Source organism: Pseudopipra pipra, chromosome 28, assembly GCF_036250125.1.
Source record: "Pseudopipra pipra isolate bDixPip1 chromosome 28, bDixPip1.hap1, whole genome shotgun sequence".
NCBI lineage: Eukaryota > Metazoa > Chordata > Aves > Passeriformes > Pipridae > Pseudopipra > Pseudopipra pipra.
Window position 1 is genome coordinate 137,860 of NC_087576.1, and position 14,684 is coordinate 152,543.

General features: G+C 59.2%; 3 protein-coding genes across 5 annotated transcripts; 2 read left to right on the top strand and 1 right to left on the bottom strand.

Moving 5' to 3' along the window:
- Window positions 1-319: 319 nt before the first annotated feature.
- On the bottom strand, window positions 320-2,969 carry CIAO1 (cytosolic iron-sulfur assembly component 1). Its single transcript, XM_064638048.1, has 7 exons — window positions 2,799-2,969; window positions 2,011-2,159; window positions 1,821-1,932; window positions 1,642-1,730; window positions 1,313-1,514; window positions 872-959; window positions 320-724 (listed from the first exon to the last, which is right to left on the bottom strand). Exons 1-7 carry the CDS (start codon window positions 2,935-2,937, stop codon window positions 484-486), a joined length of 1,020 nt encoding a protein of 339 aa, XP_064494118.1. The 5' UTR covers window positions 2,938-2,969; the 3' UTR covers window positions 320-483.
- A 21-nt stretch (window positions 2,970-2,990) lies between these two features.
- Window positions 2,991-6,801, top strand: TMEM127 (transmembrane protein 127). The gene is made up of 3 exons (XM_064638051.1): window positions 2,991-3,589; window positions 4,328-4,492; window positions 4,914-6,801. The coding sequence occupies exons 1-3, from the start codon at window positions 3,352-3,354 to the stop codon at window positions 5,219-5,221; spliced, it is 711 nt and encodes a 236-aa protein (XP_064494121.1). The 5' UTR covers window positions 2,991-3,351; the 3' UTR covers window positions 5,222-6,801.
- Window positions 6,802-7,410: 609 nt separating this feature from the next.
- Window positions 7,411-14,645, top strand: STARD7 (StAR related lipid transfer domain containing 7). Of its 3 annotated transcripts, none has more exons than XM_064637893.1 (8): window positions 7,411-7,826; window positions 11,134-11,306; window positions 11,546-11,595; window positions 11,977-12,060; window positions 12,170-12,252; window positions 12,493-12,592; window positions 13,236-13,320; window positions 13,800-14,645. In XM_064637893.1, exons 1-8 carry the CDS (start codon window positions 7,450-7,452, stop codon window positions 13,937-13,939), a joined length of 1,092 nt encoding a protein of 363 aa, XP_064493963.1. In that variant the 5' UTR covers window positions 7,411-7,449; the 3' UTR covers window positions 13,940-14,645. The 3 variants fall into 3 exon arrangements, with proteins under 3 accessions (XP_064493963.1, XP_064493962.1, XP_064493964.1); XM_064637892.1 differs by having other exon boundaries at window positions 7,414-7,826; window positions 11,977-12,087; XM_064637894.1 differs by lacking the exon at window positions 7,411-7,826 and adding an exon at window positions 8,005-9,605 and having other exon boundaries at window positions 11,977-12,087.
- The last annotated feature ends 39 nt before the right edge of the window (window positions 14,646-14,684 follow it).

Below are 14,684 nucleotides of genomic sequence, written 5' to 3' on the forward strand. Positions count from 1 at the left end.
CTCACTGAGCTCTGCCTTCACCCTGAGGCTCAACAAGCTCATTAGCAGCACTAATTAGGACATTTCTGGGAAAACTATGATGATCCCAACACCTCAGTGCTTCCCCTTGGGTAGTCCTGTCCCCTTGTGCCACCTCATCCATGTCCAGGGAGCACCCACACCCTCTTGTGTCACTCTGAGGGTTCCAGGAGTGTCAAAGGAAGATCCCAGGTGTGTGATCATGGAATCCTGAAGGTTGGAAGAGACTTTAGGATCGAGTCCAACCATCAACCCAAGAACTGTAAGCCCCAAACCACTTGCAGAAGGAAGATCCAGAGGCCAGGAGCTCATGGATTTATTGGGGGGGGGAAGAGAGGGGAGAAAGTCCTGCTCCAGATCCTGGATCCAACCAGAGTCTGGCACAGCTGTCCTGGCCTCCCACAGGTGAGAAGGAGGAGCAGGCCAGGGTGGGCTCAGGGGGACACACAGGGGGGTCTGTCCCCCTCAGCAGCCCTCGGGGCGCTGGTACTTCCAGAAGGCGATGTCCCCGTCATCGCTGCAGGACGCCAGGAGTCCTGGCTCCTTGGGGTTCCAGGCCACCCCGTTGACGTCCTGGGAGTGTGCCCGGGGCACGTGGGCGGTGAGGCTGAAGGTGGGCTGGGCCTCCTCCGACGTGGGGCTCTCCTCGAACACCCGGATGGCGTCGTCACCACAGGCTGTGGCCAGGGCACCTGTCAGGTGGCACCTGGGGGACACACAGAGGGGATGGGACCTGGGGAGGTGGCATCTGGAAGGGACAGGGCCCTAATGAGGTGGCACCTGGAGGGGTCGTGGGTGTCACCAGGAGGGGACAGGGCCCTGTTTTGGGGTGCCCCCAATACCTGCCCCTCACCAGGACACGTCGTAGATGGTCCTGCTGTGATACCCTGAGAGGGTGCACACACACTTCCAGGTGGGATCGGTGCCACTGCAGGCCACGCCTGGAGGGAGGTCAGAGAGCTCAGTGCCCTTTCCCTCCCCTTTTTCTCTTTCCCTCTCTTTTCCCTCTCCCTCTCCTTTCCTTCTCCCTCTTCCTTCCCTTTCCCTCTCCTCCCCTTTCCCTCATTTCCCTTTCCTTATGCTTTCTCCCTTCCCTCTCCCTCTTTTCCCTCTGCCTTCCCTCTTCCTCTCCTTCTCTCTTTTGACCCTCTTTCTTTTCCTCCTTTACCTCTTCTCCTTTCCCCTCTCTTTTCCCCTCTTTCTCCTCCCTTTCCCCTCTCCCTCTTCTTTTCCCTCTTCCTCTTTTCTCTCCCCCTTTCCCCTCCCCACAGCTCTCCCCCCCACCTCCCCTCACCTTCCTGGTTCCCGGGGTGGTACCGGCGCCACACCCGGAGGGTCCTGTCGTCGCTGACAGACGCCAGACGCTCCCCCTCCTTGTCAAAGGCCACGGCCCAGACGGTGGAGTCGTGTCCCTCCAGGGTGGCACAGCACACCCAGTCGTCCTCCTCCTCCCGGTACAGACGCACCGTGTCGTCGTAGCTGGCAGAGGCCAGGAGCTGGGGAGGCAGGTGGGGGGGCAAAGTGACCCTAAATCACTCTGGATGGGACCACAGGAGGGGCTGGAAGGGGGGGGGGGGGAGACAGGATGGGACCGGGGGGGGACTGGGAGGTCCCCCCTCTCACCTCCTGGCTCGGGTGCCACACCACATGTTTCACGTCCTGTGTGTGGGCATTGAGGACACTCACACACTCATATTCCTCCTCCTCATCCACTGTGGGGGGACAGATTGGTCAGGGGGGGTCTGGCTGAGCCCCTGAACACCTCCCCCCAGTCCTTCCCAGACCCCCCAGCCCCTCCTCACCTTCCCACACCCAGACACTCTTGTCTCGGCTGCACGTGGCCAACAGGGACCCCGAGGGTGCCCAGGCCACTGACTTCACCTCATTCTCGTGCCCCTCGAGGGTGGCCACGCACTGCAGGGGGACAATAAAGGCTGGGACGGGTTGGAGGGCCCCAGGGGGGCTGGGGGGATTCTGAGGGGGTGGTCTCACCTCAAATCCATCCTCCTGCCGCTTCCAGACACAGGTGGTGCCATCAAAGCTGGCAGAAGCCAGGTAGGAGCCACAGGGGGACCAGGCGACCCTGCGCACGGTGCGCTGGTGCCCGTCCCCCAGCACCGCTCGGCATGTCCAGCTGGAGCCTGGGGGGTGGGATAGGGTCCATGGACACGGGACACGCTCCGGCCACACCCAGATCCACACCCAGCACTGCCCCGACCACAGCCCAGCCATACCCAGCACTGCCTGGCACGTCCAGACAGAGCCTGCAGGGGTGGGATGAGACCCCATGGGCACAGGCCACGCCCCTGCCACCCCAGCCCCGCCCCAGTCACCCCCAGCCTCACCCAGCCCAGGATGGGACCACCCGAACACGGGACACGCCCCCGAACAAGCCACGCCCACACAAGATGATAACCCCCCCACATGAACTGCTAATCCCGCCCCTCGCCGCAGCTCCGCCCACATCCGCGATGTAGCCCCGCCCCCACGACAACCCATCCAAACCCTCTAACTCCGCCCCCAGCAAAGCCCCGCCCACAGCGAGCCCGTAACCCCGTCCCCCCTCACAGCCCCCCTTTCCCCCCTGCTGCTCCTCCGCACCCGCACAGCCCCGCACACTCCGCACAGCCCCGCACGGCCCGGTCCCCCCGTACCCGCACAGCCCCGCACGGCCCGGTCCCCCCGTACCCGCACAGCCCCGGTCCTTCCTCCCCTGCCAGCCCCGCACGCTCCGCTCTCCCCCACACCGGCCCGGTCCCGCCCGGCCCGTTGCCCCGTACCCGCCCGGCCCCACACGCGCACGGCGCGGTCGCCCCCGCAGGACGCGAGCAGGGCCCCGCCGGGGCTCCAGGCCAGGGCCCAGCAGCGGGACTCGGGGTGCGCGGGGACCCGGCACAGCAGCGACAGCGCTTCGGGCATCGCGGGGACAGCGCGGAAACGGAAACGGCCGCGCCGGAACTGGGGCGGGGACGGGAACGGGCAGGGCCGGGAACCGGGAAGGGGGGACGCGAACGGGGCGCCCGGAGCCGCTGCCGAGGGGCCGAGCCGGTATCGGGGGGTCCGGGGCTGCTGCGGGGACCCCGGGCCGGTGTCGGGTGATCCAGGGCCGGTGTCAGGGGCCCGGGTCCGGTATCGGGGACGCAGAGCCGCTGTTGTGGGGCCGGAGCCGCTGCCGGTGGTCCCGGGCTCGCCGCCGAGAGTCCCGGAGCCACTGCCGGGGGTCGAGAGCGGGGGTCGGGGGTCCCGTTCCCGGTGTCCCCGGTGCCCGTGGCCCCAGTGCCGGTGGTGCCGGTGCCGGTGTCGGCGGTGCCCCCGGTGCCGGTGCCCGCCGCGATGTACGCGCCGGGCGGGCCGGCGGGGCCGGGCGGGAGGCGGCGGCGGGGCGCGGCGGGGCTGCCGAAGCAGCCGGAGCGGAGCTTGGCGTCGGCGCTGCCCGGGGCTCTGTCCATCACCGCGCTCTGCACCGCCCTGGCTGAGCCCGCCTGGCTCCGCATCCACGGCGGCACCTGCTCCCGCCAGGAGCTGGGGGTGGCCGATGTGCTGGGCTATGTGAACCCCGAGCTGCTCAGAGGTGAGACCCCTTTGGCCCCTTCCATCCCTTCAGTCCTCTGTCCCCTGCCATCCTCTTCACCCCATTCTGTCCTGCTTCCATCCTTCTTCCATCCCTCTCTGTCCCCCCTCCATCTCACCTTCCGTTCTCCTCCATCCCCTTCCCTCCCCTCTCCTTTCAACCCCTCTGTCCCCCTTCCATCCCTCTCCACCCCCTCCATCCCTTTCCATCTCTCTTTGACCCCCTTACATCCCCCTCCAAGTCCTTCCATTCCCTTCAACCAACACCCATGGCCCCACTGTACAAATTCAGCTCCAAATATAAAATCCTGGAATGGTTTGGGTTGGAAGGGGGTATAACTCTATGGATATAACTCCACAGGCAGCTGCACACCATGTCTGTTTTCCTGCTTTTGGTTAACTGTGGCCCTTGGAGAGGCCCCTTTCCACCTATTTTTCCAGCATTACTCACCCCCCTCAGGCACGGATGGAACTGGAGACTCATTCCCAGCATGTCTCACACTGGCACATGTTCATTAGCACTAATTAACATATTTAAATGAATATTTGGATGAATTTATTAAAATTTGTGATGGTGTGGGGGAGTGGCAGTGTTACAGCCCCTTTCTCTGTCATGGATCTTGTGGAATCTGGAGGGTTCTGATTTTAATCCTCAAGGATCCGGGTGAGATTGGAGCAGGGGGAAATTTGGGTGGAAAAGAGGGTTTTTTGGGTGCTCACCTCCGTCCCTCTCTCCTAGATTATTGCATGAACCCGCAGACAGTGCTGCTGCTCCGGGTCATTGCTGCCTTCTGCTTCCTGGGAATCCTGTGCAGCCTCTCGGCCTTTCTGCTCGACGTGTTCGGCCCCAAACACCCGGCGCTGAAGATCACCCGGCGCTACGCCTTCGCCCACATCCTGACAGGTACGGCCGGGAATTCTGCAGAAAAATCACAGATACAGCCAGGGAATTCCAGCTGGGAATTCCTGCAGGGAATCCTCACAGGTACAGCCAGGGAATTCCAGCCGGGAATTCTGCAGGGAATCCTCACAGGTACAGCCAGGGAATTCCAGCCGGGAATTCCTGCAGGGAATCCTCACAGGTACAGCCAGGGAATTCCAGCTGGGAATTCCTGCAGGGAATCCTCACAGGTACAGCCAGGGAATTCCAGCCGGGAATTCCTGCAGGGAAAGCCTCACAGTTTTTGTAGATTTCTGGCTGGGTTTTGGGTGTTCATCACCACATTTCACCCCGAGCTCTGCCCTTCCCCACATCCCTGTTCATCCCAAACCACTCTGTGACTGATTTGTCTCCCATTTCTCCCCATTTTCCTTGTCCCTCCCAGTCCTGCAATGTGCCACCGTCATCGGGTTCTGCTACTGGGCGTCGGAGCTGATCCTGGCACAGCAGCAGCAGCACAAGAAGTACCACGGCTCCCAGGTCTACGTCATCTTCGCCGTCAGCTTCTACCTGGTGGCGGGAGCGGGGGGGGCCTCGATCCTGGCCACGGCCGCCAACCTGCTCCGGCATTATCCCACCGAGGAGGAGGAGCAGGCGCTGGAGCTGCTCTCGGAGATGGAGGAGAACGAGCCCTACCCGGCCGAGTACGAGGTGATCAACCAGTTCCAGCCTCCGCCGGCCTACACCCCCTGATCCCGCCTGGAATGTCCCTCCGGCCCCACTCCCACCTCCTGTGGCTCCCGGGGCTCTCCACAAGAGGTTTTTGGGGCGGATTGGCGGCGTTTGATTCCCGGCCTTGGGTTTGTGGCTCCGCGGCGACGTTTGGACTCAGCCTCGTTTCCCCCACATGGCTCCTCCTGGGAATGGGGCATCCATGTTTCCCCTGGGAATAAGGGATCCACAATTCTCCTGGGAATGAGAGGTTTGGGATCCACAGTTCTTCTTGGAATGAGGGGTGTGGGGTCCACAGTTCTTGGAATGAGGGGTGTGGGATCCACATTCCCACGTCAGAGCTCGTTCCCTCCTCCTCCAAGGCCCCCAAGGCCTGGACACGAGTGGATATATTTATATATATTTATATATATTTATATCAGGGAAGCTCCCACCACATTCCCAGGGCAGGGATGGCCCATCCTGCACGACAGGAGGTGGAAATTCCCACTCCCGGCTCTCCCTGCGCCTCTCTTCTCACTACACGGACATTCTGCACTTTATTCCAAGGTCTGGGAAGGACTGGGACAGTTTTGGGGCCTCTGGCACAGCACGGGGAGGAAAACTCTGGGGGTTTTTGGGATCATCTGACTCCTGCCGGCAAAATTTTGGGATTTTTAGCCAAAATAACCCCAGACTTTGGCCCAGCCACAGCTCCTGGGAAGCAGGAGCCCATGCTGGAAAAATCCTGGAGCTTTTATGCAAATCCCTCCACACCGCCCCCACTCTCCTGCTTTTTCCTCCCAAATTCTGTTTTTCCCTCCTGCTCTTGGTTCCTTGCCCCCTTTTCCCTCTTCAATCCCTGGGATGCTCCATCCAGGAGCAGACACTTTCCCTGGATGGTGCTGGAGCACCAGGAGAAGCTGATCCAGCATTTCCCATCCCGGAGGAGGAATCCAGCAGATTTTGGGGCTGTTTAAGGCAAATAATAAGGAAAAAACCCATGGGATTCATCGACCAGCACCGAAAATCCCACCAGGGAATCATGGAATGGTTTGCCTTGGAAGGACCTGAAAGACGATCCAGGAAAGCCCCAGGCTGGCTCCAGGAAGAAGCTTTAGGCCTGGAAAATGGCTTGGTTTAGGTTTTCCACCGTCCCCCCAACGCTTTTATCCCTGTTTTCCTGCTTTCTTGCCCCCCCACCCCCATCCCTTTTCCCCCCCTGCCCCTGGCTATGCAAGAGCCTCGGTCGCTCTCCGGGTGGAATCCGGAAAACTCATCCTGGGAAAAGCCCTTCCTGAGCCCTGGGAGGCTCCAAGGAGCCAAATCAACACTAAAACCCCTTTGGGGGGATCCTGGGAATGGGGGGTCAGGGGCTCCCAAAGGGAACATCCCGCAGCTGGGAAAGGCTTTGGGATTCCCTGGATATGCAAGAGGGGGGTTGGGTGTAAATAGTCTGAGCTTAAACGTTCTGAATTTGGGTAAAAAAAAGACCCCAAAATGGGACATGATGTTATTTCCTGTAGAGCTCGGGGGAAAGGGGGGAAGGTTAGGGTTTGGAAATGTTGGGATGTGGGAGCTGCGGGATTTGGGGCTCCAGGGGGAATAAAGGGGTGCAAAGAGCTGTGTGTGGAGCTCCTGCTTTGGGCTGGGGAAGGGGGGGCCTTGTGCTGTCCCCGCAAAACATCCCGGAGTGGGCCCTTCTGGGCAGGGACCAGGGGCCAGCCCTGCCACCCATAACCCCCCACTGACCCCCAAACCCCGCCTTGCCCCAGCCTCATTGCCCCTCCCCGGACCCCCCGACCCCTTCCTGCCGGCCCCCGATACCCACCCATTGCTATAATCCTGTAATCCTCCATTCCCCCCCAAAGTCCCCCTTTGCCCATCCCATAACTCCTCAAAATCCCCCTTACTCCCCAAAATCCCCCTTACCCCCCTATTACCCCCCAAAATCCCCCTTGCCCCCCATTACCCCCCAAAATACCCCTTGCCCCCCATTACCCCCCAAAATCCCCCTTGCCCCCCAATTCCCCTCCCGCCCCGCTGGGGGCGTGTCCCTTCTACAGGCCCCGCCCCATCCCCAACTGACCTCCCACAAGCTCCGCCCAATCCCGCATCCCAAGCTCCGCCCCCGCCCTTGCCCTCCCGGTGGGCGTGGCCGCCCGTCCCACACGGCCCAATGAGCGCGGGGGGCGTTGCGGTCGCAGCCAATGGGTTGTGCGGCGCGGGGCGATGACGTTGCCCCGGGGGCGACGGGCCGTTCCGGCGGCATGTGGAGGGCGCTCGGCGCCCGCGCCGCGCGGAGCCCCCGCGGAGGGACCCCCGGGACCCCCCGAGCAGGGCCCCCCGCAGGGACTCCCCGGGCCGCCCCCGCCGCGCTGTTGGCCCGCCAGTGCAGCTGCGTGACGGTGCACGGGGCTCGGCGGGCTCGGCGGGCCTGGCCCCGCGGGCACGGGGAGGGGACGGCGGCGGAGGGAGGAGGAGGAGGAGGAGGAGGAGGATCGGGATCAGGATCGGGCTGGGGGGGGTGGTGGCGGGGAGCGCTCCGCGGCCGCCCCGCCCTCGCCGGCCCCGGGCGCCTGATGGCCGCGCTCGCCGGGGTGTTCGTGTGGGACGGGCGGCGCATCGAGGAGGAGGAGCTGCGGCGGTGCGTGAGCGGGGAGACACCGGGAACGGGATACGGGGAGCAGGGCACCGGGACACCGGGGACGAGGAATGGGACACCCTCGGGAAGGGGTCACTGGGAACGGGGACATTGGGAATGGGGCGCCCTCGGGAACGGGGCCCTGGGGTTGGGACACTGGGAACGGGGCCCTGGGGTTGGGACACTGGGAACGGGGCCCCCAAGTCCCCGGGATACCCCCACCGTGGGACACCCAGGACAGGGACACCCCCCCCCGCCTCCACTGGGGCCTCCAGGTCCCCCAGCACCCTCTCCCCTTCCTTAGATCCTGGGTACCCCCAAATCCTCAGGGTTCCCCCCGATTTCCTGGGATGGGAGTGCCCATCTTGTGTTGATCTGGGGGTGCCCCTCTAAATTTTGGGGTGCCCTGCCAAAATTTGCCCTGGAAGGTGCCCCCTTCCTTTTTTGGGGTGCTGGGGGGCACTGTTCCCTAAATCCTCTCCCTCTGGGGTATCCCCCAATTCGGACCTTAGAGTGCCCCAATTCTGATCTCGGGGTACCCCCCTGTCCCCCCAAATCCCTCCCCAAAATTCCTGAGGGGGTTGTTGGGGTGTCCCCTCCACCCACCCCAAACTTTGGGATGCTGCCTGGGGGTGGTGTCATTGGGAATTCTCCCCATGGAAAAAGGGGTTCTCCACTCCATTGCTGGGGACCCTCCAAACCCATCCCTGTGCCCAAAGCGGGGGGTGAGACACCCAAATCTCACGGGATGGAGGTAGAAGGGCCTCCCCCCCACCAGCAGCTCTTGGAGTGTCCTTGGAATCTCGAGGATTCCTTAGGGATTAATTCCCTTAATTACCCCATGACTCAGCAGGGGGTAATTAACCCTTTATGGGAATCTTGGGATCTGAAATTCCACCTCCAGGTTCCTCATCCCACAGGGATTCATCACCCAGAGTTTGAGAAGCACCTCATTTAAAGCTTAATTAACCCTGGAGTTAATGAGGAATCCCCCCCCCCTCCTGGCACCTCTGGAGATTTTAGGGAGATTCCCAGCTGGGAAAAAGCCCCAAATCCCAATTTCATTCCCCAAAAAGGAGCCTTTGGGATTGAGGATAAACCCTGGGGAGTTTTCCAGTGGCTCAGCAGGGCTGGGTTTAGTCCTGGGATTAAAACCAGGTGGGATTTCCTTGCTCAAGGTCAGGTCTTGAGCCTCCTCAACTGGATTTGAGGATTCCAAATCCTCTTCCTGAGCCTTTTCCCAGGCACAGGAACGTTCCCTGGGATTCTTCTTCTTCGTTTTTCCTTTCTCCTCATTCCATTTATTTCCTCTCCATCTCCAGCCTAATTCTGGGAGCAGCAAAGCCCCCAGTGGGATCTTGGCTGGAATTCTGGCAGCTCTTGGCAGGCAGGAATTTCCTTCCCCTCTTCCACATCCAACATTTTTGGCTGGACAGGTGGGAATGAGCCTCACACAGGCCCTAAAATGATCCCAGGAATCCATGAACAGGTGAAATCCATGCAGAGAATCCCTTTTTCCTCATGGGCTGAGTCACCTCCCGGGGTTTCAGTCGACTCCCAGTTTTCCTTCCTGCTCATTTCACTTCAGGAAAGGCTTGTTTTTCCTTGGGAAAAGTAGAATTCCTGGCTGGAAGGTGCCATGGGGGGATCACACGTGTCCCACTTGGACACGTGGAGCTGGACAGGGGTCAGGGAAGCGGCTCCAGTGTCCCCTTGGTGTCCCCTTGTCCTTGCTCTGGAGGCTCCTGGGATCGGGCTGTGCCGGATGGAGCCACTGCCAAGGTTGGGAACCACATCCCTAATTCAGTAATTCATGGGATTTGGGAATGACAGGAGCAGGTTTGGGGGTCCGGGCTTTGGGATGCTCCAGTTCCGTGTCCCCTCCTCAGGGAGCCAGGAATCTTGGACTGGGAGGGGAGCAGGGCGGGCACAGCCTCATTCCAAAGGGATAAATCCCGTGGTTGTGGTTTTCCTGGCCGGGCAGGATGGATTTGGAGAAGCAGGAGCACTTTGCTCCTTGTCCCAGTTGGATCCCATCCCACCCCCCTGGGGATCATTCTCGGCTCCCTGTCCCTGGATCCCATGTCCAGTGGCTCACCTGGTGGTTGGGAATGCTGCTGATCCCATGGATGGACAGGGCTGGGGCTGGAATGGCTCATCCCGGCACGGGAAGGGCAGGATGGAGGGGTTGGGGTTGTGGAAGAGCCTCAATCCCAAAGGGAATACCTGCAGAAAACAGGCTTGTGGATCCAGTTGATGCTGTGGAGCTTTGGGATCTGCCTGGAGATCTGGGAAGGGAGTGGTTCCAAGGAATGGGAACACGAGCTCGGCCGGTCCCAGGTCGTTAATTCCAGCTCTGTTCATTAATTACCTGCATTAATTAGTGCCTCTGAAAGCACCCTGGGATCCTCCTCCCTCCTTCCTTGGCATTCCCAGGGGCTTTGGGGATGGATGAACTAGCCTTCCCTCTCCAGGGCTGTTTTTGGGAGCTTAGGCCATATTCAGAGGGATTATCCTGGTGGGGGGGAGGTTTCCAGGCTTTTTTCCACTGGATTTTTGGGAATTGGGATCCAAATCCAGCTCCAGTTTCTGTTGGCTGAGGAGGCTGAAACTGGGGGTTGATCCAAGGCTTTTCCAGCTCCTTTCCTCCTGTGACTCCCATTTCCTGCTCCAGCTGCTGTTGGAGATTCCCTTCTTCCCCCTCTCCCACCCCCTGGAACAGCAGGAACCCCATCCCTGCTTCCTTTTCCCCCCAAATCCCAATCCTCTGCATGGCTTGGGAAGGATTTGCAGCATCTCACATCTGGGATGTGAGCAGCTCCACAGGGAATTTTGGTGCCTCCAAATCCTGCTTTTCCTTAAATCCATCTCCCATCCCATTCCATCCTGCTCAGCTTTGATCCAGCCAGGAAAACAAATCCTGCTCTGCACCCCCTGAGGGTTATTTTCCCTTAGAGAAAGGCTGGTATTTCCAAAAACTGGAGTTCCAGCAGAGGAAAAGTGGGAAGAGGGATGAGAGGACACGTTTTCCGTTCCCAGGCAGCTCTTCCCAAAGAAAATAATAAAAAAAAGGAATTTCCAAGCCCAAGCAGCTTTTTCCACATGAAGAAATGGGATTTCCCCAAAAAATGGGATTTCCAAGCCCAGGCAGCTCTTCCCACCCCAAAACCTGGGATTTCCACGCCATTCCCACACCCAAACTCAGTTCCCTGCCCCTCTCCCTGAGTCCTGGGGTGTTTTCCGAGCCCGGGGGGCTCCCGGACGCTCCGAGGGGCCCATTCCTGACTCCTGGTGGGATTTGTTCCGGCAGCTCCGCGCAGGAGATGAAGCACATGGAGAACCTGTCCAGCCTGGCCCAGGGCAGTGGCCCCATGGAATTCCAGCCCTCGGAGCGGGAGCAGCCCTGGGAGCTCATCATGGACAAGAAGCACTTCAGGCTGTGGCGGAGGCCGATCCAGGGATCCCACCTGTACCAGTACCGAGGTATCCATGGGCTTTTCCATGGCCCAGGTCCCCTGGGATTGGGCCTCACTCATCCCTGTCCTCAGGAAAAACAGGAATTACCATCCTTTACACCCATCCCTGCTGCTCCATCCCACTTTATTCTTCCAGAGGGCCTTAAAACTCCCCTTTCCCTCCTAACCCTACCCTGGGATCAGGAGTTGCTCATTGCCAATCCTTTCCTGGGACCAAGAGTTCTCATTCCAGGCTCTGTTTTCCAGTGTTTGGATCCTACACGGATGTGACTCCTAGGCAATTCTTCAATGTCCAGGTGAGCAGCACCTTTGGAATCACTTCAGGGGGTGGGATGGAGCTCCAGGAGCCTCTTCCAGAGGATGGAATGGGGGAACTGGGAATATTCCCTTCCCTTTGTACCATTTGCACGATCCAGAGCCGATGCCAGTGGATTATCCTGTTCTCCAGGTGGGTTTTGCTGCTGGAAGTGAAGGGTTGGGCTGCAGGATCCCAGTGGATTCCTGATCCCAAGTCCCTCTCTCCCAACTTCCAGAATATTCCAGGATATTAATAATTCCCTGCCTGCCCATGACACTGAATGTTCCCACAGGAGACAGGAAAAAAAAAAAGGGATATTTCCCTCCCTTCATCCCCCTCTGCTGGAATTTCCGCTGACTCGGCTTCTGTCCCTTCCCAGCTGGACACGGAATATCGGAAGAAATGGGATTCCCTGGTGATCAAACTGGATGTGATCGAGCGGGACGTGGCCACGGGCTCCGAGGTGATTCACTGGGTCACCCACTTCCCGGTGAGTCCCCGCCCATCCCGGGATCTGCCCTGGGCAGGGCCGGGAGCGGGGGCTGATCCCAATCCCGGGGCCCTTCCTGCAGTATCCCATGTATTCCCGGGATTACGTCTACGTCCGGCGCTACAGCGTGGACAAGGAGAACAACCTGATGGTGCTGGTGTCGAGGTGGGTGTTCCTGGAGGGAATTCCCACCATTCCCATCCCTAAAGATCCACGGGGAGCTGGGTATAAACTTAACTGACTTTACTGACCCCCATCGATCCCGCCGAGATTCATTTGGGAAATAAAACAACTGTTTTTGGGGGGAAAAATGCCGGTTTTTTACCCCCCACCTCCAAAAAACTGGTGGATTCCGGGTGTAATTGGCACCCTGAGCTCACCTTGGGATGCTCCTCCTCCTCCCAGGGCTGTGGAGCATCCCAGCGTTCCCGAGGATCCCGAGTACGTCCGGGTGAGGACCTACGAGTCCCAGATGGTGATCCGACCCCACAAAACCTTTGATGAGGTAAATCTGGGAAAGGGGGCGGAAAACCTGGCATGGGGAGGATCCTCCTGCTGCTCCAGAGGGAGCTGCTCCTTCTCCTGCCCTGGGAGCTGGGCAATAATCCAAACATTGGGAAAGTCAAGCCCTAGGGGTTGAATTTGATGATCTTTAAGGTCTCTTCCAGCCCAAACCATTCCATGATTTATGGGAGGAGGGTGAATTATTTTTCCAAAGGCAAGGAAAGCATATGCATGTGTGGCTTGGGAAGGATTTGCAGCTCTATCTCACTATCCTGGGACTTTTCCTTCGGGAATTTGGTGCTCTTGAGGGAGCCAAACACTCCCTTTCAGAGCTCCCTTTACGAAGCCATGAGCCTCCCAAGTCTCATTCCAAGCACTAAATCCTCTTGGAAAAAGGCTTGTGGGTTATTTCCAGGCCGTCCAGAGCATGGATAGAGCTTGGAATACTCAGGGAATGCCACCCCCTCCTCCCAAATTCCCTCCTGGTGGGATTTCCTTGGGTCTTTTGTCAATGCTCTCAGAGGCTCCGGCAGCTTTTCCTGTGGGATATGAGCAGCTCCACAGGGAATTCCTTGGGGGAGGTGGGAGCGGCTCCAGCGGGGTTTGAGATGGGCTGGGGATCCCAGGCATGTTTGTCCCCCCAGAATGGGTTCGATTACCTGCTCACCTACAGTGACAACCCCCAGACCGTGTTCCCGCGCTACTGCGTCAGCTGGATGGTCTCCAGCGGTGAGTGCCCGGAATTCCCTCGGGATCCTCCCTCCACAGGGGCCCCCTTCCCTTCCCGCTCCAGAGCAGGGAGGGGGATACATGGAGAGGCTTAAAAAGTGACATTATGGGGGGAAAAATTGGGAAGGACCAAAAAAAAAAAATTGGGAGGGACAGGAAGAATCAGGAGGGAAAGGAAAAGTTTGGAGGGAAAAGAAAAATTGTGAAGGAAAGGGAAAATCAGGAGGGAAAGGAAGAACTGGGAAGAAGAAGAACCTGGGGGGGAAAGGAAAAACTGGGAGGGAAAAGGAAAAACTGGAAAGGACAAGAATCAGGAGGGAAAGGAAAAATTAGGAGGGAAAAAACAAGGAGAGAAAGGGAAAATCAGGAGAGAGAAGAACGAGGTGAGCTGGGAACAGAGCTGGAGGAGGGGATGGATTGGGAGCCTCTTCCCTCAGCAATCCTGGATCCCAGCGGGCTCTCCCTCCCCCTTTTCCCAGGAATGCCGGATTTCCTGGAGAAACTGCACTCGGCGGCCCTGAAGGCCAAGAAGATGGAGCTGGAGGTCCGGGATTACCTTTCCAAGGGCTCAGACACGGCCCCGGAGCCCTGTGGCCCCGCCCAGCTGGAATATGCCTGAGGCACTGGAATTCTGGGAATTGCCTCGGACAGGGACCTGTGCTGTGGGATTTCAGCCCCATTTTCCCTCCCCATCCCATTCCCGATGCTCAAGGACAGGGATTTGTTCCCCCTGCTGCGTGTCTGTGGTGGAATCTGCGTCTCCTGGTCGATGTTTCCTCATCCTGACAGGGAAAACCCATGGAATTCCCACTTCTTCTGGCAGTGGGTTCTCCCCACTCCTCATCCCTGCTCAGACTGGAATGTTTTCGGGATGCGGTGGCACCACAGGGATTGGTGATGGTGCTCCACGTCACCATTTCCACGGGGTTTTCCCCCCAGAAACAGCCCTTTGAACTCATCCCTTTGGGATTTCTGGGACTGGGAGTTGGGATTACTGGGATGGGGGGTTGGGATTACTGGGAAGGGGCGTTTGAACTGGTGAAACTGGGAAAAAAAAAGGCAGTTTTGGGGGGGTTTTAGGGATTGGGGGGCACTGGTGCTGCCCTGGGTCACCCTGAGCCCCCTCCCCAGTTTGGGGGGTCTCCGTTGGCCTTGGGAATCTGGGAAAACAGCAGGAGCAGGAAACTACTTAATAAACATCTAGGATCTTCATTAGCTCCTAATTAACGACCCCCCTTCTCCCAGTCACCAGTTTGGGGGGGTTTGGGCCCCCCTTTAATCATCACTCTAAATTCTCACTTTATAATAAATTTATCCTAATTTTATCACTCCCTTTGGAGCATCCAATTTTCACCTTCCCTCCT

Excerpts from the sequence above, each read along its gene's own strand:
- CIAO1 (XM_064638048.1), bottom strand. The coding sequence starts at position 2,937 with ATGCCCGAAGCGCTGTCGCTGCTGTGCCGGGTCCCCGCGCACCCCGAG. Across the intron at positions 2,160-2,798 it reads GCGCGTGTGGGGCCGGGCGG|GCTCCAGCTGGACATGCCGA; the intron begins GTACGGGGCAAC and ends CCCACCCCCCAG. Across the intron at positions 1,731-1,820 it reads GAGTGTCTGGGTGTGGGAAG|TGGATGAGGAGGAGGAATAT; the intron begins GTGAGGAGGGGC and ends GTCCCCCCACAG.
- TMEM127 (XM_064638051.1), top strand. The coding sequence starts at position 3,352 with ATGTACGCGCCGGGCGGGCCGGCGGGGCCGGGCGGGAGGCGGCGGCGG. Across the intron at positions 3,590-4,327 it reads GAACCCCGAGCTGCTCAGAG|ATTATTGCATGAACCCGCAG; the intron begins GTGAGACCCCTT and ends CCTCTCTCCTAG. Across the intron at positions 4,493-4,913 it reads CTTCGCCCACATCCTGACAG|TCCTGCAATGTGCCACCGTC; the intron begins GTACGGCCGGGA and ends TGTCCCTCCCAG.
- STARD7 (XM_064637892.1), top strand. The coding sequence starts at position 7,450 with ATGTGGAGGGCGCTCGGCGCCCGCGCCGCGCGGAGCCCCCGCGGAGGG. Across the intron at positions 12,088-12,169 it reads ACTGGGTCACCCACTTCCCG|TATCCCATGTATTCCCGGGA; the intron begins GTGAGTCCCCGC and ends CCCTTCCTGCAG. Across the intron at positions 12,593-13,235 it reads CCCACAAAACCTTTGATGAG|AATGGGTTCGATTACCTGCT; the intron begins GTAAATCTGGGA and ends TTGTCCCCCCAG.